This window comes from Morus notabilis, unplaced genomic scaffold, assembly GCF_000414095.1.
Source record: "Morus notabilis unplaced genomic scaffold, ASM41409v2 Scaffold499, whole genome shotgun sequence".
Classification (NCBI taxonomy): domain Eukaryota; kingdom Viridiplantae; phylum Streptophyta; class Magnoliopsida; order Rosales; family Moraceae; genus Morus; species Morus notabilis.
The window spans coordinates 21,000-43,566 of NW_010360080.1; the positions used below are offsets into that span (position 1 = coordinate 21,000).

The 22,567-nt window shown below is 34.4% G+C and overlaps 2 protein-coding genes across 4 annotated transcripts; both read left to right on the forward strand.

Annotated features, from left to right (window-relative positions):
• Positions 1-456: 456 nt before the first annotated feature.
• On the forward strand, positions 457-11,196 carry LOC21399768 (villin-4). Of its 3 annotated transcripts, none has more exons than XR_002902018.1 (24): positions 457-603; positions 2,136-2,257; positions 2,479-2,578; positions 3,046-3,114; positions 3,203-3,439; positions 3,638-3,815; positions 3,900-4,032; positions 4,403-4,565; positions 4,656-4,803; positions 4,908-5,008; positions 6,721-6,876; positions 6,983-7,051; positions 7,159-7,227; positions 7,358-7,495; positions 7,624-7,752; positions 8,037-8,184; positions 8,333-8,343; positions 8,458-8,598; positions 8,779-8,904; positions 8,986-9,051; positions 9,797-10,124; positions 10,217-10,419; positions 10,501-10,691; positions 10,790-11,196. XR_002902018.1 is itself a non-coding variant. In XM_024164133.1 (23 exons), the coding sequence occupies exons 2-23, from the start codon at positions 2,202-2,204 to the stop codon at positions 10,612-10,614; spliced, it is 2,883 nt and encodes a 960-aa protein (XP_024019901.1). In that variant the 5' UTR covers positions 457-603; positions 2,136-2,201; the 3' UTR covers positions 10,615-10,783. The 3 variants fall into 3 exon arrangements, 1 of the variants encoding a protein (XP_024019901.1); XR_002902019.1 differs by having other exon boundaries at positions 10,501-10,665; XM_024164133.1 differs by lacking the exon at positions 10,790-11,196 and having other exon boundaries at positions 10,501-10,783.
• Positions 11,197-13,260: 2,064 nt separating this feature from the next.
• On the forward strand, positions 13,261-21,895 carry LOC21399769 (putative glucose-6-phosphate 1-epimerase). Its single transcript, XM_010095888.2, has 9 exons — positions 13,261-13,665; positions 15,989-16,063; positions 18,943-18,999; positions 19,088-19,245; positions 19,436-19,576; positions 19,927-20,029; positions 20,153-20,252; positions 20,660-20,900; positions 21,582-21,895. The coding sequence occupies exons 1-8, from the start codon at positions 13,513-13,515 to the stop codon at positions 20,872-20,874; spliced, it is 1,002 nt and encodes a 333-aa protein (XP_010094190.1). The 5' UTR covers positions 13,261-13,512; the 3' UTR covers positions 20,875-20,900; positions 21,582-21,895.
• Positions 21,896-22,567: the final 672 nt, after the last annotated feature.

The window sequence follows — 22,567 nt, forward strand, 5'->3', positions numbered from 1 at the left end:
GTATTAATTTTGTAGAAAGAAAGAATTAAACCACATAATAGAATATTCCCTTCATTCATCTCTTACATCAATTTCATGAAATACACAACAAATGTATATATACTAATTATAAGTATTATAAATAAATAATTATAATGTCCCTCATAAAAATCTAAATTCCTCAAAAAAAAAATCTAAAAAAAGAGAAAAAATATAAATAATTTATTTATTTTTTTGGTTAATGAAAGGAGATTTTACAGTTCATGTGAATGATCTTTTCTGTTGCATGTTAGTGATAAGCACGCCTGGCAACTCATCATTCCCTCCAACCCCCTTCCCTTCGTTCTTCTCCTATTTTCTCTCTCCACTTTTTCTCTCTCTAACCCTTCTTTTCTCTCTCTCCCTCTCTCTAAAAAATTCTCATTTCATTTCCCTTTCTTCTTCAACCCCAACTTTACTCTGTTTCTCTTCAGCTTTTCTCCTCTCTCTTTCACTTTCTTTCTGCTCCGTGAAAAGATCGATTTTTTATTTTTCTCGGCGAATATTTCCGTTGGATTGGATCTGATTCTGGTTTTGTTTCGTTTCTGAATCGGATTTTTTCTCCCTCGCCAGCTTATACTTCAGGTAAGATTATACTTTTTCTCGGAAAATTTTTTCATTTTCTTTCTCTGTTGTAGTTGTGAATAGTTTTTCGTTTTGCCGAGTCCAATGTAATACAATTTTTTCTTTATGGATTTTCATAGATATTAGCGAAATTTCGATTCTTTCGCATATTTTTTGTTCTTTTAGTTTTTCAAGATTATGTAGATTTGATCTGATTGATCGGATTGTTATATTATAATCATAATTTTATTGATCCGACGACACAAATGATTATGATGTTCTTTTGCTCTGATTCAGCTGAGATTGTGTTTTTCTTTTTTCTTTTTTTTCGTTTTTTGGATGTGAATTTTTATGCGAAAGTTTGCGCTTTTCTCGTATCTTGTAAGAGAATGGTGTTGGATTTTTCGAAATATTGGAATTCGCAATCACTCCAAGATGTCATTAGAATGCTGGGGTTTCCAATTCCAAGATCATTTCTTGGAAACCCATTTGATTCACGTGTGTCTTTTCTTCTAGTTCCGGAAGATTATTATATCTTTGTCTGTCCTTTTCCAAATCTTCATTCTTCAACTTTGATCTGTTTGGCTTCGGTTTTCCAATTTGATACAGTGGCTGTTTTAACACTTAACATTGCTTCGAATTTTTTTCGGAGAATTTACTTGCATTGAGTTTTTATGTCTATAATTCTGGTGTCTTAAGGCAAAGGCTATTCTAATTGGTTTACTGATAGAAGGAAGTAATACCCATTTCGTTTACGTTAGAAATTCTTAAAAAAATTTGCTTTGCATTGAGTTTTCTTTTCCATATTTGCTTGGTAGTAGCTCATATACCCTTCTGATGAATCTTCTGCTTGTTTGCCTTAATTGTAATGATCACTTTATCTTTTATTTTATTTTCTTCCCTTTTTTGCTTGTTGTTTTCTTCTATTTTTGTTTTTACGTAATAGTAGCTATTCACTGTCATCTGCGTTATCGGGCTTTTATGACCGGAATTGGCTAAGATATTGTGGGAAGTGTCGTTGGTATATTTTTGGGATTTTATCTGTCACTGTAACTGTAATGTTAAGCTGGCCCAACTCATTTCTGTATCAAAGTATATAAAGGTGATTACGAAGTTTTCAGTTCGTGAAATTCCATTGGGAGTTATCTTTTGTTGATTGCATTTTATGGTTCGTTAAGATTTCTTGAGATTTTAAACTTTATGAATAACTAGAGGTCACTAACATGGCAAACATTTAATGGGTATTCTATCTCTGTGGGAGAGAATTAGTTTCTGATTTCTAAGCATCAGGATATACGAAATGAACTAAGCTGCATTATTAACAAGGTGTTTTTTTTTTTTTTTTAATACTAAAAATCAAAGCTTATGAACCAGCAATATATAATTTCTTTTTGCTTTTTATGGTCAATATGAAGTTCGTGTCAACAAATATGTTCAATTCTTAAATGAATTGTTGTTTTCCCCCTTCATCTAAGTTTTATTTGAATCACTGCTGCTTCAACTGTCACAATGTGTGGACTTTTTACTGATAGGTTTCAGTGGTTTTGTTTCAGGATACGTATTTGCCTCTCCTGAGCCAAAGTTTTGGGTAGCTAAATTATAAATCTAGAAAAGACGGCATGGCTGTTTCCATGAGAGATTTAGATTCAGCTTTCCAAGGAGCTGGACAAAAGTCGTATCCTTCCTGTAATCAAGTGCTTAGCATCTTGCAATGCTATATTTTAACACTTGTAGATTCAAAGTTAGTGTAAAAAATTAAAGGTTAAAAATAAAAATTATTATTTTTGTTGTGCTACTTGTGGCTTTTGGTTCTCTTGCGGTTTCATTTTCATTTTAGGTTCGTATGTGTGGAATATCTTCGTTTGGAAGGTTGCTTTATTCCTTGACAATGTTTAGTGGACTTGAAATCTGGCGTATTGAAAACCTTCGGCCTGTTCCTATCCCAAATTCTTCCCATGGCAAGTTTTATACAGGCGACTCCTATGTGATCTTGAAAGTGAGTGACTTGATTCTTATTTAGCATGTTCTGATTTATTAGTAGACTTTGTTTTTCCATTAATCAATTTTAGGGCTGTGAAGATTTGTGAAAATGTAACTATTTGTTAATCAATTCAATTGTGTTTTTTTTTTTTCCTTCTTTTGTTTGTCCCTCATATTTGAAGGAAACCCATTTCATGCATTTTCTATTTGAGATGTCAGACCAGCCGTAGTTTCTGAAGCTGCTTTTCATTCAACGGGGTTTCACATAATTTCACATTTTATCAGCAGTTTCATATCTATGTCTCTCTAATGGAGTATGTACTAATTAGCTTGTCTCGAGTCTTATATGTTGGAAATAAACTTATTAAAATATGCAAATCTTTACTTGCAAAAAAAAAAAAAAAAAAAAAAAATCAAAATCTTTGATGTGTATGTTGCTATATAAAATAATTCAATTATTTATGTGTTGCCGTTTCTATGCAGACAACTGGTTTAAAAAATGGGGCCTTGCGGCATGATATTCATTATTGGCTTGGGAAAGATACCTCGCAGGTAAGCTTGTGCTATTTCATACTTCTTTCAAGTTGTTGAATTTTGATCATCTTGTTAGTTCTTTTAACTTGTAGATATGTTTGAACAGGATGAAGCTGGTACTGCGGCCATCAAGACAGTTGAATTGGACGCAGCTCTTGGAGGACGTGCGGTTCAGTATCGTGAAGTACAGGGTCATGAAACAGAGAAATTCTTATCTTATTTTAAGCCATGCATCATACCTCTAGAGGGCGGAGTTGCATCTGGGTTCAAGCACGTTGAGGCTGAAGAACACAAGACACGGTTGTTTGTTTGTAAAGGAAAACATGTAGTCCATGTTAAAGAGGCAAGTCCTTTCAAATAGATTATCTAATGATGAAGGACAAGTCTGATTAAGTGTGCGGCTTAGATGTATTACATATGTGATATAATGTCTAATGTTTAGTACACACACACGTATACCCCATATATATAGTGTATATGTATGATTGTAGGTATGTTATTCTCTGATCTTTGTTAAGTTGCTGTTTTTTGTTTGTTATAGGTTCCTTTTGCTCGATCGTCGCTCAATCATGACGACATATTTATTCTAGATACCAAGTCCAAAATTTTTCAGTTTAATGGTTACAACTCATCCATTCAAGAGAGAGCTAAAGCGTTAGAAGTTGTCCAGTACATCAAAGATACATATCATCACGGGAAATGTGAAGTAGCTGCTGTTGGTGAGTGGCTATTTGAAGTTTAACAATGCATAACGATATTTCCTTATCTCTTTGCTGAGTGTATTTTGATGGTTTCCCACGTAGAGGATGGAAAGTTGATGGCTGATGCAGAAACTGGGGAATTTTGGGGTTTCTTTGGTGGCTTTGCTCCACTTCCAAAGAAAACATCCAGTGACGAGGAGAAAACTGTTGATTCTCATACTATTAAGCTACTTTGGTAATATGTTATCTCAATTCATGACTTGTAACTTTCCATATTGTCATGTCGATCTCTCCTGGATTGCATCTTGTTTCTGGGACGTCCAAAAACGCTATTATTTCCTATATCCAATAAACCCATATATCCTCTGTAACCTATTCCCTCCCATCTGTTCCTAATTCTTTGAGATATTGTGAACAAAAATTAGTCACTTCTGTTTTTTCTTGAAAAAAAATATAGATAGCCATATATATTGTCACGACAACATAATCTTTTGTAATTCCTTTTTTTTTTTTTTTTTGTTAATGCCATTTAAGTTATACCATAAAGAGTTTCAGCTACCAAATTATGCAGTAGTTCTGATAAAGCTATTACATGCCCTTTTTAGTGTTGAGAAGGGGAAGGCAGAACCTGTTGATACTGATTCTTTGACGAGGCAGTTGCTCGACACAAATAAATGCTACCTGTTAGATTGTGGTGTGGAAGTGTTTGTGTGGATGGGGAGAAATACATCCCTTGATGAAAGAAAGGCCGCAAGTGGAGCCGCAGAGGTAACAATCAGTTCTTTTTAATTGTATAGTAGGTTGTGCAGTTGACTAATTCTTAATAATGCTTGCCTTGTTCTTGATTTCATCAAACAGGAGTTAGTAAGTAGTGAAAGTCGACCAAAAGTCCACATAATTCGAGTCATTGAGGGATTTGAGACAGTGGTGTTCAGGTCTAAATTTGAATCATGGCCTCAGACAGCTGAAGTTACTGTGTCAGAGGATGGTAGAGGCAAGGTAGCAGGTCAGCTATTGAAATGTTTTACATATATATTCCTTGTGTCATTATTTATTCTTAGGGTACTTTCTCAGCACAAGAAATTTAAGATTTTCTCATTCATGTTACAGCACTTTTAAAACGTCAAGGGGTTAATGTGAAGGGCTTGTTAAAAGCGGATCCTGTGAAAGAAGAACCTCAACCCCATATTGACTGCACTGGACACTTGCAGGTATACAAATACATACATATATTTATATACATATGCATATACATATATATATATATATGTATATATATATATATATATGAATGAGTTTTCAATGGTTACGTCTCCATCGATGGTCACCCATTAAATATAGCAATTTGATGACGTGGCGTAATAAGAATTCAATTTCATTAATTGCAATAAATTTTTTTGGTCAACTACTCAATTTATTACACACACACACACACACACACGCGCGTGTATGTATATATATGGGTGTGGTTTTAATGGTTACTCCAATATTTACCCATCGATGGGTATCGTTGTTTTAGCTGTAAGATATTGATCCGACGGTTGTAATAAATTAGATAGTTAACCAAAACAATTAATGAAACTGGATTCTTATCACGCCAATCATTAAATTTTCATATTTAATGGTAACCATCGATTGAAACGTAACCATTAAAAACAAGTCCATATATATGTGTGTGTGTGTGTGTGTGTGTGTGTGTGTGTGTGTGTATATATACCCATCGATGGGTATCGTTGTTTTAGCTGTAAGATATTGATCTGACGGTTGTAATAAATTAGATAGTTAACCAAAACAATTAATGAAACTGAATTCTTATCACGCCAATCATTAAATTTTCATATTTAATGGTAACCATCGATTGAAACGTAACCATTAAAAACAAGTCCATATATGTGTGTGTGTGTGTGTGTGTGTGTGTGTATATAGTTAATGGTCACTTTAGTATGTACCCTCAATTGGTATCATTGTTTTAGCCATAAGACATTAATCCGACAGTTGTAATAAATTGAATAATTGACCAAAAAAATTTATGACAATTTATGAAACTGGATTCTTATCACGTTACGTCGTTAAATTTCCATATTTGATGGATAACCACGCATGTGATGGAGCCAGAAATTTTTGCCAATGGGGGCTAATAATTAAATCAAAAGTTTATTGGGCTTTTAATTTTAGGGATATAACATTAATTTTAGTGGGGGACAATTAGTACCAACATAATATAATACCTAATTATATATATAAGATTTAAAAGGAAAAAAATTGAGGGGCTAGCTTTGGTTGGTTTTGCTGATGTTTCCAGGGAAGAATTCCAGAAATGCAAATTGATTTTCCAACAAATTGATCGGTTTGTTGAGTTGGAGTGATAAGTTTGATTTTAAGTCATAATCTTGTGTAGCATTAGTTTTGCCCCGCTTTTTGAAGCACCATCTATTGATTTTTAAGTCATGGTGGCAGAACTGAGCAGAATCCAAGAGACATGGAAATTGAAGCCACTATCTAATATAGAAATGAAAGATGTAAAAGAGGGAGAGATGCATTTTCTATTATAATAAATTTATTAGATGTAGAAAATTTGAGAGTAGGCCTTAATGATTTTTTGTTGTTTAAAAACTTTTAATGCTCATCATAGAAAGTGTCTTGAGAAACGGCAAAGAGATGATCTTTTTTTATTTATTTTTTAAATCTGGTGTGTTCCACGCAGTTGCTAACTGATGTTGCTATTAATGCACTTTTTTTTTTTTTTTTTTTGGGTTCTTGAAGTACTTATAGCTTATACTGTTACATCTTATGTACTGCGATTGGTTCTTGAAGTACCATTTTTTTTTGTTGGGGGTTTGGAGTTCAGTATTTAGACTGGTTATAAACTGTAATGAGGGCGGCTTATCTTATTGTTCTGATAACTGTAACTTTCATTGCACAGGTGTGGCGTGTTAATGGCCAGGAAAAGATTCTTCTTCCAGCTTCGGATCAGTCGAAACTTTACAGTGGAGATTGTTACATCTTCCAGTATTCTTATCCTGGAGAAGAAAAGGAGGAGTACCTTATAGGAACATGGTTTGGGAAGCAGAGTGTTGAGGTAAAAGTCTCAGAAGATTTTAGCCTTTTACTTGCATTGTTTCGAGCAATGCTTCTATTGCAAAGCCATTGGCAAGCTTAATAATCAGGCATTGTATTGAAAACAGGAAGACAGAGTCTCAGCCGTTTCATTGGCAAGTAAGATGGTTGAATCACTAAAGTTTCTGGCTTCCCAGGTAGTTTTACTTCGCCTGTAACATGTATATTACCATGGACACTCACTGTCCTCGTTGCTTTCAACAACTCTTGCTAATGGTTTTGTTTTTTCCTCCTGGTTTTCCAGGGTCGTATCTATGAGGGAAATGAACCAGCACTGTTCTATTTAATCTGCCAGAGCGTTATAGTTTATAAGGTGTGTGGAGAATTGAGATACTGAAGAAATATTTTACTTTGCAAAGCTGTCTATCTCTATTAATTTGTTATAACTAGTTTCATTGGCTTTCATTTGACTGGAAAAAATTAACTTCTGCAAAATCTCTCAGGGTGGTCTTAGTGATGGCTACAAGAAATATGTTGAAGAGAAGGAAGTTCCTGATGAGACATATCAAGAAGATGGTGTTGCACTATTTCGTATCCAGGGCTCTGGACCTGATAATATGCAAGCTATACAAGTTGATGCAGTATGTGTTTTGTTTTGTTTATATGTGTGTCTGTGTCCGGATATGTTATTTATTTATTTTGGTTATGTTGGTTTTTAGCCTGTTCATATGGGACCCATATTTAAATTTTCCTTGTTTTCTGTCATCAGGTTGCATCATCGTTGAATTCCTCCTACTGCCACATTCTACACAGTGGCTCAACTGTCTTTACATGGACAGGAAGCCTTACAACCTCAGACACCCATGAGCTTGTTGAGAGGCAGCTGGATCTGATTAAGGTCTGACATGTTTGATATTTCCCATTCTGCTATAATTTGCAGATATGTATGAGTGGTTTTTTTATTTTTTATTTTTTATTTTTTATTTTTATAAATATTGATCTGATGGAGATCTAAATGAGTTAATCATATTTGTACCTTGGACTTAAACTAGCTGTTCTTCTTATCCTAAACATATGTTATCGCAAGGAGGCAGCTTTCATTTATCTTCTACATTTATCTGTAATATTGAGCTTCATATTCATTCAATATTCATGTTTTCATAAAGTCTCCTTGGTTTGCAGCCGAATGTTCAGTCAAAACCACAGAAGGAAGGTTCAGAATCTGAACAGTTTTGGGATTTGTTGGGAGGAAAGTCCGAATATTCCAGCCAAAAGATTGGAAGGGATGCTGAAAGTGATCCTCACCTATTTTCTTGCACCTTTTCAAATGGTATGGATGATTCTTTCAGTGGTTGGCAAAATTATGTTTCTTCAAAATTTCGATTCTTCCATTTCTTTGAACTGTGAATTCCTTTAACTTTTCTTTCTTTCCTTTCTTTCCTTTCTTTTGGTTTTGGCCAATGCTCATCAATCTGCAGGAAATTTGAAGGTATTACAAGCATAACTACCAGATTTATTACGTGAAAGCTATTTTCAGTTATGTACATTATGAATTGTTTTGTCTACTATTTTTATTTACTTAAGTTTGTTATTGTCGTTGCAGGTGACAGAGATATACAATTTCTCCCAGGATGATTTGATGACCGAAGATATATTTATCTTGGATTGCCACTCAGAGATATTCGTTTGGGTTGGCCAACAGGTCGATTCCAAGAATAAAATGCAAGCTTTAACTATTGGGGAGGTACGTTTAGTTAGGCTTCTAGAACCAGTACTTACCAGCTGGTTGCCCTAGGTGCTAAAATAATCAAATCTGTTTTTTATCTATTTCAACTTTTTTCACCTTAGTAGTAAATACATGTTTCTTAACTATAGATTTAAGTGCCACTTGGAAATTTATTAACCTCTTTCGCTTTCTTAACAGAAATTTCTTGAGCGTGATTTCCTTCTAGAAAACTTGTCTCGTGAAGCCCCAATTTATATTGTCATGGAAGGGAGTGAGCCACCTTTCTTCACGTGCTTCTTCACGTGGGACTCAGCAAAGTCTTCAGTAAGTAACTCTAGCAATCACTGAGTGATCATGTAAGCCAGTTTATGGTGAAAATATGTAAATATTTCCATTTGGTTGCAGATGCACGGGAACTCATTCCAGAGGAAACTTACTTTAGTTAAAAATGGGGGTACTCCAGTCACAGATGTAAGACTCCTTAGTCCAATCTGGTTGCATAAGATCTTGATCTTTGATCATTGTTATGCCATTATTATAGTTTTGTGGGGCTAGTTTAATTACATTAGCTGTGGAAGATGTTGTCATCCTTTCTCAATTCCTTTTCTCATGAGTTGCGTACCGTAAAGGACTGAAGTGGGGAAAGTAATGTTATTTGAAAGGAAAGTAAAATAATGAAAATGAAGATCACCGATTCCCTTTCTAGTGTTCTTATAATACAATTTTCTTTTTAGTGTTCACTAAACTTGGGAATAGGATTCTTATCAATGTAATGAGAAATATGATTCGTATCTATTAGATGGTGCAATGAAAAAAAAGACAATTCTCTTTTCAGTGCTTACTAAACCTTAGAAATAGGATTTCTATCAATGTAATAATGCAAATATCCTTTTGCAAATAACCATCGACTTATAACATGTCAACCCATTAAGGGTACATTAGTAAAATTAACTTTCCTTCTCCTCATTTCCATATCATGTTGCCGGCTAACTCATTACTGATTTTGCAAGTAAACACATGATTAGATGGAAAACAATATCACTCTTCCTTTTCCCTTTCTCTTTCCCTTTCGCTTTCTCTTTCATATGAAGTAAACACGCTCGAATTGTCTAATAAGTGTGTATTGAATACTGATGCCAAATGTAACTATGCTTCAAAAATGCTCGTCATATCAAATGATCTAATTAGTTCTCTGAATGTCTGATTATATGACTAGAAACCTAAACGGAGGACACCTGTGTCTTATGGAGGAAGGTCTAGTGTCCCAGATAAATCTCAGCGTTCCCGAAGCATGTCTTTTAGCCCTGATCGAGTTCGTGTGAGGGGCAGGTCTCCAGCATTCAACGCTCTGGCTGCTACTTTTGAAAATCCCAGTGCCAGGAACCTTTCAACTCCACCTCCTGTGGTTAGAAAATTATACCCAAAATCAGTGACTCCAGATTCAGCAAAACTGAATTCAAAGGCCTCAGCTATTGCGGCACTTAGTGCTGGCTTTGAGAAATCAGCACCACCAAGAGAGGCTATGATACCCCGATCCATCAAAGGTAAGTGTTGCTTAATTTTCTTTCAGACAGACTTCAGCACTTGTTATCGTAGCATACTGAAAAGTTAAATCACCCTTTTATTGGTGGTACAGTGAGCCCAGAGGTGACCAAACCAAAACTAGAGACAAACAACAAGGAGAACTATAGGAGCAGCAGAATAGAATCTCTCACAATACAAGAAGATGCGAAAGAGAATGAAGCAGAAGATGAGGAAGGTCTTGTAATTTTCCCGTATGAACGCCTTAAAACAACTTCAACAGATCCTGTTACAGAGATTGATGTGACCAAGAGAGAGGTAAAGCTTTGAAATGACATATTTTTATCAGAATTTGGCGCCTTTCTTTCACTTCTGACGCTTTGGGTTTGATGCTTGCAGACCTATCTTTCTTCGGCCGAGTTTAGAGAGAAATTCGGGATGTCAAAGGAAGCTTTCTATAAGTTGCCCAAATGGAAACAGAACAAGCATAAAATGGCCCTTCAACTGTTCTGAGTCTCCTTCCTATCACTGTTTTCTTCAAGCTTCCTGCAGTGTAGGATGCAGGTTGAGAAAAGATTGCCTGCAAATCTGTAAAGTCATTCGCTGTGATAATTCCGGCGTAGTTTCCAACCCTTTATGTTTATCGGTTTTAAGCATTCTAATTGCGATGCTTTGTTTCTTCCTGCAGTGGGAGGACTCAATTTCTCAGGAGTACAAGGGACAGCATCAGTGCTTTTTTAGCTGCTTCTGCTCCCAAGAAGTTGGTTTTTTATATTATTGGACAGAGTCAAATTTTTTTTTTCCCGTTTTATTTTTGGTCTTGCGAGTTTGCTTGAACGTCTAGGCTTGGTTTTTTCGTCGAGTTAGCAGGTTGCTATTCTTTATGGTCACAGGTTTGTTGTGAGTTTTCTTCCCCCCAAATTTATCACATTTTTTAATTAAAAATTTGATTTTCAGTAGAGCAATTAGTTGGGGCTTGCAAATGCAGTCTATTTAGGTTGTATTGATAATTGAGGATGTAAGTGTGTACAGCAGAGTGTAAAAACCAGTCTGGTCCTAATTTGTTTTGAACAATAAAAGGTGTGATTTTTTTCCCCCCTTCCTTTACCATAATACCATATATGCCCCCCGAGCTACGTCACGTGTCACTTATTCAGAGCTCAATGAATGCCGATCCTTTGAAATAAATCGGCGGGGTGCGAAAAATCGCTCCTTTTTCTCGCATTTTCCATGTCGGAGTGGTTTTCTAGCATCCATGGCAGGTAATATGAGAAGGAGAGACTCATACTTTACTTTCTCACCAAACTAATGCTTATTGCCAACATTTACCAAAAAGGACTTGAGAAGCGTCGGAAAAACTCACCATTTCCCGGGTTTCTTCAAGAATATTATTGGAAGTGCCATTCTTGGATCAAGTTCTCCCTACTTGGGCGAGCCACATGACATAGGCACCACTTCACACGTGACACTTGCAACAAAAGAAAGGGAGAAAGAGAGAAATATGTTAAGATTTAAAATGAATTAAAATTAATAGGTCAATAGTTTACATAAGTTAATAAATTGGTTAAATTATTATTTTTGTTCATAATTTGTCTGGTTATGAACCATAACTTGACAATTTATTGTCCATAATTGTCCATAACTTATCTGACTATGAACCATAACTTGATAAGTTTGTCCATAACTTATCTGGTTATGAACAATAACTTGACAAGTTATGGCCTAGTAATTTCTATAACTAAAAATTGGCATATATACTTTCTTAAGCTTTTCATATTGGCATATTTTTTTACTATTTTTCCAAAAGAAAAGGGACGTCTTGCGTTTTGTCTGCACTGCTTTCCAAAGATGAGTCCCTAATTCTTTATTGCTCAATTTAATGAATTTAGAGGATACAAGAAAAAGTTACTTTTAGAGTGTATGAGTCTGAAATTTTATTTCTTATTTTTAATTAATACCCTTTTAGTTATATAATTATTCACTAAAAAAACATATTATTAATAAATAAGGGTAAAAATTTAAATTCACGTGTTTTAAGAGGTACTTGTCTCTTTTTTTTTTTTTTTTTTTTTTAGATAATGGGTTACGATTGAAGACATTCTCCAATTGAGGGCACAATAAATACGTTTTAAATTTTGGGTATGTTGACGCATAAGACATGGTTTAGTGAAAAGTTAGCCCGTTCTTCAAGCAGAATTAGATAAGTTCCATCTGTTGTATCTGGATTTACACAATAACTAAGGGAAATGAGAGGACACTGGTAACGTATTGATCCCTTTTCTTCTCTTAGCAAAAAAAAGTATATTCTTAAAATTTATAGAAAAAAGAGAATTTTGTGTTATGGTACTTGAAAATATCATGTCGCTAGAAATACGATAATTCAGGGGTCATATTTGTGCTTTATTGAACTTATTTTTTTTTATTTTTTAAAACACGGTCAAGATCTGTGCTTTATTGTTTTACGATCTTTTTCCTTTTTTTTTTTTATAAATTTGTTTTTAACTAACTCAAGCTCAAACTCGAAAAAGAAAATAACTAGAAGGGTTAATATCAAATTTGACCTCCATAGAATAAGGCTTGTTTTACGCTCCCATGACTAGTTGGTAAAAAGAAATATATGAGGGCAATGTCACTGTAGGGGTTGCTAGCAAAAGAGAAGACAACATTTTGGAGGAAATTTCCTAAGTAAAGACTCTTTCTAAGTTAGAAAGAGGAAAAAATTTGTGATTTTTTTTTTAAATTATAAATTTCATATAATTTTAAAGTCTATATTGCTCTTTAAATCAAGTAGTAACATGATCCAAAAAAAAAAAATTGCATTTTATTGACAAAAGTATTAAAATTGTAATTTATGAAGAACTCCGGTGGTCAATTTTATATCATTTTAAATTGAGGGATAAAGTTAGACAACTTTTACTCTTGGGGGTCAAATTTAAAATTAACCTGATAAATTAAATCAAAAAGCAAATCAAAATTTCCAAAGAAAGCCGATGGGAAGGGAAGCGACAAAGCCAAGCTGAGCAGCCGAACATTTCGGGTCCGGATAAAGCTAGTCGCAACAAAATTATAAAAAAAAAAAAAAAAAGGAAAAACGAAATTTCAAGAGAGAGAAAATTAATAGCCCAAAAAAATTAAAAAAAAAAGAGTAAAAATCAAAAAGCGTTTCCGGAAACTGCAGAGATTTCAGGACACGTCCGTTGATCGCTCTCTCTTGCCTCCTCTTTGCTGTTTGTTTGGATACCGACACTCTCCGCCTTATACTCACACTCTTACCCAAAAATTAAAAAATATATATATTTATATTTTTCATATATATATATATATACATATACATACGGTTTCTTCTCTCTCCATAACCAGAACCAGAAGGAGAACGAAGAAGAAGAAGAAGAAGAAGAGTAGAGAGGAGATATGAGCAGCGAAAAGGTTTCGTCTTCCGCTGCAACTTCCACCACCACTTTCACTCCCTCCTCCGGTGCTTTTTCTCCTCACGTCGAGCTCGCCAAGGGCGTCAATGGCCTCGACAAGCTCGTCCTCCGCGAGTTCCGCGGCAGCTCCGCCGAGGTATTCCTGATTCTCTCTCTCTCTCTCTCATGTTCTCGATTTTGATCGAGATCTGCTGCTCGATTTTGCTTCCGATTCGCGATTCTCGTGCGATATATATATATATATATATATGGATATATATGTGTGTGAATATATGTATGTATATATTTTTATCGCGTTGGGTGATTTTAGGTTTGTATTGGAATTTCGCGATCGGATCTGCGCGGTTCGGTTTGCTTAAATTTGATTATATTGTTCTGTACTTGTGAGATTATTTACACGTTTGGATTGTTGCTTACGACTGCGAATCGAATTGCATGTTCATAATCGACGCGGAATTTGTCGAAATTAGTTGAGTTAATTATGCAAGTGTACGCGAAATTAGTCGGATTTGTTTCAGATTTCATCCGATTCGTCTTTTTAGTGTTCGATTATTTGCATTTTGTAGGTGAATTGAAGTCAGATCTGTTTAGGATAGTTGTCAACCATTAGCATTTATGTCTTGTGAACACATGACTTACAGTAAGATTTGTTTGATTAGTATCAAATCTTTTTGGAAGGGAAGGCATTGATGCGCATTTAAGAATTGTGTATTACATTTTGACTTGGTAATAGCTTGTATATGGCCTTAAATTTGCTTGTCAAATAGTTCAGTCGTGCCCCGATTAGTGGCGGAGCCAGAATTTTAATTCAGGGAGGCCTAAACTAAAAACGTGAAAAATGCTAATAAAATCAACTCCAAATGTATTTAGATGAATAGTATATATGTATAGACTATTGAACATACTTGAGTAATAAAGGTTTTAGCAAGTAAATTAGATAAGAAAAACTATTTAGAAGGTACATATGAGAAAATAGTAGCTGCAAGTGTCAGAAAAGGAAAAAAAGATCTTTAAGTATGCAGGTTACATTTGAATGAATACATATTACTTCAATAAGGGCAAATTAGAGAAAATGTGCGTGTGAGAAAGTTGTAATTGAGAGGATTCTTTGAAAAGAAATTCTTAATTAGGGACACATTTTGAGAAAAATATTTTAATGTGTCATTTTTTATATAGCTTAGATTATATCTAAAATTATTTTAGAAGAGACCAATTTGAAAGAAAAATTGTTTTCATAAGAATAAATTAGAGAAAAAAAATCAGTTAGGTACATTTAAAGTATAAGATTTAATAGGAAAAGATCAAAAGAACAATAAGAAATAAAATTATTTGAGATTGGATTTTGTGAGGATATATTTAAATTTTTATTGATAAGGGGTGCATATATGAAATTTTTTTGAGAAAACATATACTAAAAATCAAATATCAAAAATCCAGGGTCCGTGCGGCAACTCTATTTGGCTTCAAGAAAGTGTTTTCCATGTTAAAGATTTACATTTTTAGTATTTTTTAATTTTCTAAAGTGCACATATGTTTTGGACCTTTTGGTGGAGAGACTAGAGATCTTGAGTTTAATATTAACTTCTTCATATCACTTCAAAGAGGATCATGCACAATTCTTTATGTTTTTTATTTGCATCATTAAAAAGCATATCTTCTCTTCTCCTTAGTTAAGTTCAAAGCATTTTGTAGGATTCTTGAATTTAATAGTGAATTTCTCATCTGAACTTTGGGGTTACATTGGTTGGTGAAGAAGATGAGGGGAAGATAGGTTTTCCTGGAAATTGATTAAGGCATTATACTAGTAAACTTGATATTAGTTTTAGTTTTGTGTGTGTGTGCGTGTGGAAAGAAAAGTAGAAGGGTAAAGGGAAAGAAGAAAAAAAACAGAGATTTTTATTATTCTAAGAGAAGGCAACAGCAAAAGGAGAACAAGATATCCTCCTGCAGAACAAGAAATAAGGCAAACCAAAAACTACAAGAAACTAGCCCCAAAAGTACAACATATTAGTCCATCAAAGAGGTCAAGGACACGTAGACAATGTTTTGGTGCATCAACGGTCAACCTAAAGCAGGAGAAAATCAAATGCTGTTAAAGCTGCTATAAAGTCTTTCCTAGTCTGGTCGAATTTTTTCAGTCACTGTTTGTGCATACTCAACTACTGATCTGCCTAGATATATTTACCAAACTGCCTTGATTGGCTACTTCACATTGTGTACTTTACTACTTTTCTTTTCTTCTAATTCTTTATATGTTCTAGAGTGCGACATTAGATATAACTTATGAGGCACTCTTGATGCTTAAATGAGGAACTTTTAACTTTTAAGGAATCCTAGCACATTCATTGACGTGGTTGTAGATTTGTTCGGTAAGAGATTAATATTGGGTGCTTCGCTTTGATGATACTCTTTTTTTTTTTTTTTTTTTTTTTTTTTTTTTTTTTTTTTTTTTTTTTCAGGTTTATCTGTATGGGGGTCATGTGACATCATGGAAGAATGATCATGGGGAGGAGTTGCTCTTTGTCAGTAGTAAGGTGCAATACAGTTTTTTAATGCCACCTTCCTTTCTGTTTTTAACAGAGTAATGTAGCTGGTAGGGACTTTTTATTTTGACTTCTTCCCATAGTTGTGAAGCCATTTTTTAGCTGCCTTTTTTGGAAATATGACACGCATCTGCACTTCAATTTGTATTTGGCTAGGGGAAAATAATCTATTTTCTTAGGCAAAGGTGTTATGTTTTAATAGTAATATTGGTGTTAACTATTGTTTCTGAGTGTGTGTGTGTGTGTTTCTATTGACTGATGAACCTTCCATTATAAGCCTCTATGTGCTCAACAACTAAAGATTTCAATTATTGGTTCTTAGTTTCATAACTGTCTTAAAAGAGCTGAAAACTAACAAGCTAATTTTTAAACACCCTTAATTAGGGTTGTTTTTCTATTCCCCTAATTGGTTTTTAGTTGCTTAGATGTCTTGATATAGAGTAGCAGGTTTTTGTAGTCTAAGATGATAATCTTGTCAAACTTTGTACCTTAAATGTGGTTGCTTTCTATCCCTACTTTGATAATAGTTGAGTTACTTGTTGCTTAGATGTTAACATAGAGTAGCAAGTTTGAATACCCTAACAAGCGAATTGTTGGGTTGTACCTTAAATGTGCTTGTTTTCTCATTCCATAGTTAAAATGATAGTTTATCCTTTTAGGGTCCAAATTCTACTTTTAGGTGTACTTGGATAGTTTGTAATCAGAAACTTCACTCTTTATAAGAGTTTCCAGAAAAGTTGGTGGGCCGTAGCTTCCCCAGGAAACTCTTGGAGATAGAAGAATGACATGTACTTGTGCCAAACTTAAAAGATTTTTTAATCTGTATTTATTTTATCATATATATGTGTGTGTGTGTGTATATTTTTGTATCTCCATATCAAAACTTTTATTTATTTTGTAAATGATGGGTGAGTGGACAAAAGTGACGTAGAAGGTTACCGACACATCCCAACTATGTTGGCATCTACTAGCAACCCCATTCCACACCAAGTTCACTACTCAATCTTATTAAAAGTAAAAATACATAGGTATAATTAATTGTTCATAAACATGCCCAAACGGCTTACAAATAAAAAATTGAGAATCCTAATAAAAGAAAAACCCTAGAAGGAAAAGTTAAAGGATAAAATAATTACAAAGATCATCAGCTGAAATTGCAAAAGGATCTACTCTCTTCATAAAAAAGAAAAAGAGAGAGAGAGAGACCTCGTTAGAACCTTCTATGAGTAAGACCATGAGGGGGAAAACTGGCCGAAAGAAAAACGCTACACGATCCAATCTGGTCTTTGATTACTGCGAGTAAAAATTTCTTGAAACAGTAAACAACGCTGACCATCTTTGTCTCATAAAATCAAAGGTTTACAAAAGCTCAGTTTAGTGTACCACCAATTTAGCTTAGTCAAAGTCAATTTATCTTCAGCCTTATTGCATTACCTGTAAGCATGTGAGGCCCAAAATGTGCGATTAGACAATAATCTTAAACTCAAAGCTTCATGCCAGCTCAGTCTAATAATCCTAAAGCTTCGTGCCAGCTCGCATGACATGCAGCACTCTAACCAAAGAAAATTCAACATCTCTATGCAGCTAATTTAATAGCCAACAGTAAACACCATCACAGTCCTATTAAACTCTTCTGAAGATAGTTTGCTTGCACCGAGTCTTCTCATCTTCTAGTGCCCCAAAATAAAGGCAAAAGCAAAATCTATTATTTGGAAGGCCTAAATATTGTTTATGTACAAATCTTATGAGAAGCCGACGACTTTCCTATCTTTATAAAGCATGTCATTGAGCAGGAAAACATAATTTTTTATTTGTTTATTTCCATGCTTTATTATCTTTACAATGTAGAGCCATCATCTCCTTCGACTTTAAAGGCACGGGATAAATGAAAATGAAGTCAGTGCTGCATGTCACTGAACAGTTGTTGCAGTTAGTGCTGAAAATGGAGTGAGTTTCAACCTGCATTACCGATGTATCCTAAATGTTACTGAACGTTAAAGAATTATTACTCATCATTCTTTTTTTTTTTTTTTTTTTTTTTTTTTTTTTTTTTTTTTTTTTTCTTCTTTCCTGTTCTTTTCTGTTTAACATGTCCAACAAACATGAGTTGTTTGAAAAGTGAGATTTTCGCTGCCTCTATGAAATTATTTATCTTTTTACAAGCATTGTTGATCTCCATTTATGTAGTTGTCACTAGTTATAATCATAATTGAACTATTTTCCTTGAACACGAGCTTAAATGAATAAGTACCTGTTGTTATGCTAGAATTCCTACTTGTTGATAAATGATTGGTTTATAGGTTTATCGTAAATAGTATGCATATGATGGAAAAGAAAAAAGGGAAAAGTAAAAAATTCTTCTCGATGATTCATGTGCGCGTCATAGCAAATAGCTGAAGATGACCTGCGTATTTGGTTGCAGTCTCATCTTTCACCTCTGCGTAGGATTTGTTGAGATTTCATGCATACCGAAATTCTTTATCTGTTTTTTTAATTAATTTTGAAGTATTAAACAGGGAATGAAAAATGGTTTGGTTCACTCAGGAAAAAAATATTGAATATTCATTTTTTACATGAATCTTAAGAAAAGATGTGCTGAGCTAGTCTTTGATGCGTTAGAATTTTACATACATGTTAATGATAAGAAAGATATTCCTTGTGTGGATGTAATTGTGATAAATCTTAGATCTTTGCTTTTAAGCTTGGCAATGTTTACCCACCAAAATAATTGGAGTTGTTGTTATTTTGCCTTCCGGCTTCCTTTCCTTCTGCCTTATTAATCTGTTTAGTTTTTATCTGCTCCAGTTTATTACGTATGTGATATGATCCAGCCAAAAGCAAATGCTAAAATTTTTATACTCTTTATCCAGGCTATTTATAAGCCTCCTAAAGCAATTCGTGGTGGCATTCCAATATGTTTTCCTCAGGTATGTTCTGCTCTTTATGCCCTTTCACCTTTCTTGCTTTCTCTGCTTATGTTCATCATTGAAAGGGATATTTTTTGTGTGAGTGCAGTTTGGAAGTCTTGGTCCTCTTGAGCAGCATGGATTTGCTAGGAACAGGTTTTGGGCTGTGGATACTGATCCACCCCCTTTTCCGACACCAACATACAGAGCTTTTGTTGATTTGATCCTTAAGCCTTCTGAAGAAGATATAAAGATTTGGCCCCACAGGTGAGAAGAACTTGGCAACTTTTATCAGTACTTTACCTGTTTCTTCATCTATCAGTCTGACTATCTCTACATTAATTTTAATATATGTATATAGATTATAAATTTTGGAATTTCTGTTGGATAGGCCTTGAGATTCTTTTTATTTTTATTTTATTTTATTTATTTATTATGTTTTCTATTCACTTGGAAGTTATGAGTTTCGCCTGCGGGTAGCTTTGGGACCAGGGGGAGATCTCATGCTGACATCGCGCATCAGAAACACCAACACTGATGGGAAGCCATTCACATTCACGTTTGCATATCATACTTATTTTTCTGTTTCAGATATCAGGTAATTAGTATGCTTTTGTTTTATTCACATATCAATGAAGGGAGTTTTTCTTATAAAGGAAAAAAAAAAAGATTACAAAACTAAATAGTAAATACCATTGAACTCAATTAAGTTGCTTCGTGCATCACGTGATAAGTTTGGGCTGGCCATATTCAATTATTAACTTTCTTCTATTGTTGTCTTCAATATCAGGACAGCTGCTTCATGTCTCTCATTTCTGATTAATCTATAGAACAGAGATTACTTTGTTGTGTTTGCCTTTCTTTCGTAGTTCTGTAACATATAGTTGAATTTGAATATCACCCTGTGACCTTGAACAGTATTTGATTAAAGTGAGTTGTGCTGTCCAGTGAAGTTCGAGTAGAAGGATTAGAGACCCTGGATTATTTTGACAACTTGAAGAATCGGGAGCGTTTTACTGAACAAGGGGATGCGATAACATTTGAATCAGAAGTAAGTTCCAGTAGGGAGTTTAAGATGCCATTGTCTATCCTTCTGCTTTTTCTTTCCCGAGGAAGTTTTGGGTGCTATTCTTCATCTTTCTGCTTTAAGTGAGTAGTTTTCTTCATTGTTTAGGTTGACAAGATCTATCTTAGCACCCCTACAAAGATTGCAATTCTTGATCACGAGAAGAAGAGAACATTTGTAATACGCAAGGATGGACTCCCAGATGCTGGTAATTGGCTGTTTACATCTGCGTTTCTTTTCTGTTATTGGTAACCAAGTTTGTCCTTCGACATACCTGAACATTTGTACTCGGAATTGGAGTACCTCTATGTCCATGAACTACTCATGCCTACTTGGCTTTGGAGTTTGGCGGATCTCCAGATAAAGCCATATGATATCTGTAACTAAATGGACCAATGCAACCGGAAAGGACAAAAGAAAAGAGAAAATTGGCCTACTTGGAACTTTTAAACCCAGCCTGCACTGAATGAGATTGGTTAATTGTTTAAGTTGCTAATCTTCTTCATCATTCTTATGGAGAAATCAAATTTTTTTAGCTGGATCTCCTCTGTGAAATTATATTCCAAATAGTGCTCGTTGAAAACTCTAATATCTCTGTACATTGTTTTCATGCAGTGGTTTGGAATCCGTGGGATAAGAAGGCGAAAGCTATATCTGATTTTGGAGACGATGAGTACAAGCACATGCTGTGCGTTGAGGCCGCTGCTATTGAGAAACCTATCACATTGAAACCTGGCGAGGAGTGGAAGGGAAGACAGGAACTTTCTGCTGTTCCCTCCAGTTACTGCAGTGGGCAACTCGATCCTCAAAAAGTCCTCCAGAGCAGCTAAGATCCATCGACATTATATTTGTACAGGTACTTAAACTCGAAGTTCGAAACAAGTATCCTAACTATCCAGTTGCTTTGTTAATAATGGCCTTCAAAATAGCTATCACTGCTTCAAGTAGTCCCTGGGAATAGGGAATGCAGACCATAATTCTATGAATACTCTTTTTTTCTTTTTTTTCTTTTTTTAAATAATTATTTGGTCTCACTTTTTGTCTCGGTTTATGTCATAAATTTCTGCTGCACTTCTTTGCCTATAAAAATTTGTTTTTGTTCCTTCTATATTTGTCGAGGGGATATTTATTTTGTGTTCATTCTATCCGATTGTAATGTTGATGGTATGTTCACTATTTTGTCCAGGAGTGTAATGGCGAATAGAAAGGTTTTAGTAAGAGAAGAAAATCAATAGAAAAGAGATGTTTAGCGTCTTCTCTTTACTTACCTTTAGCAAGTGGAATTTAACCTTGATGTTCTTGCATTTAACACCCACCCCGCGCCGTCTTTTTCCCTTCTTTTTTATCCCCCACCCCCTCTTTTTTTATGTTGTAGAACTTTTATTTCAAAGTTACTTTATATGCGAGAACCAAGCCGTTAGTTTTGGAAGTTAAGAATAGCCCCAAAAACATGATTTGTTTCAGGGGCTGTTAATCTATAGATGTCTCTTAACGAGTAAAAAATTATGTTGATGATCCATGTTTTCTTTTTTCACAGGTACTTTGTCGTAATGTGTAGATGGATCAGAATTCGAAGTAATGCCCCGCTATTTTATCTTATTTTATTTTATTTTGCTTTTTCCTCTTTAAATTTTCCTCATATTGGATTTAAAGATGGATTCATGAGTAGATGACTTTTGTTTAAATAATATTTTAGTCGATGACTTTTGTAAGGTTGTCTCGAGTCAGATTGGAAACCTAAGGTGGGATGGGATGGCCAGCAATGCCACTATGGTGGATGGAGATAACATTTTTTTTTTTGTTCAATGGAATCTCTCATTGGAATGAAAATTAGGTGTTCTTTTGTTTTAAGTCGATTGACTAGAAATTTATATCTACCTTACTACGTAAACTTGGATTTGTAGAAAATGCTTGTAGAGAATTTCCACTCATAAAGTAGACAGATCATCTATTTGTTAAACTATTGTTGATTTTATTATTTCGTCTGTTGATAATCCTGATGGTCCTCTCGGCTGTACTTTTATTGAAGGCTTACGGGTTGTGCTTTAAATTTTAGTTGTTTACGTTTTGGTTTAATAAAGGCGCTGATATTTCCGTCATGTAGTTTTAGCATTTTCTTTGTAATAATGGAGGCAGTTCTTCCACTATTTTGAGTTTGTTTTGGTCTGTCAGATTTAGGTCTTGGCAGGTAAAGAGTTTTGCTATCGGCAGTGCTTATTCAACTTCATTTATAAGCTATGAGTCTAGGTGGAAATGATGATGGCCTCTGAGCTACATGTTACATGTTCTCAATGCATAAAAGCTTCCATCAATTGTAGTGGTTTTAAGAAGAGCATTATGTGTTTTCAAGTTGATATTTTAAGGGATTTTTTTGATTTTGATTCTCGTCTTGCATCATTTTTCTTGTTGTACTTCATTCTTGATGGAATCGGTTTTTATTGAGTGTTTTGTATTGTGTAATAGAGTCATCCGCACATTTTTTTTAAAGGGAAATTATATTTAATTAAAAATTGATAATCAGTT

Excerpts from the sequence above, each read along its gene's own strand:
- LOC21399768 (XM_024164133.1), top strand. The coding sequence starts at position 2,202 with ATGGCTGTTTCCATGAGAGATTTAGATTCAGCTTTCCAAGGAGCTGGA. Across the intron at positions 8,905-8,985 it reads GGGACTCAGCAAAGTCTTCA|ATGCACGGGAACTCATTCCA; the intron begins GTAAGTAACTCT and ends ATTTGGTTGCAG. Across the intron at positions 10,420-10,500 it reads TTGATGTGACCAAGAGAGAG|ACCTATCTTTCTTCGGCCGA; the intron begins GTAAAGCTTTGA and ends TGATGCTTGCAG.
- LOC21399769 (XM_010095888.2), top strand. The coding sequence starts at position 13,513 with ATGAGCAGCGAAAAGGTTTCGTCTTCCGCTGCAACTTCCACCACCACT. Across the intron at positions 19,577-19,926 it reads TTTTCTGTTTCAGATATCAG|TGAAGTTCGAGTAGAAGGAT; the intron begins GTAATTAGTATG and ends TGTGCTGTCCAG. Across the intron at positions 20,030-20,152 it reads CGATAACATTTGAATCAGAA|GTTGACAAGATCTATCTTAG; the intron begins GTAAGTTCCAGT and ends TTCATTGTTTAG.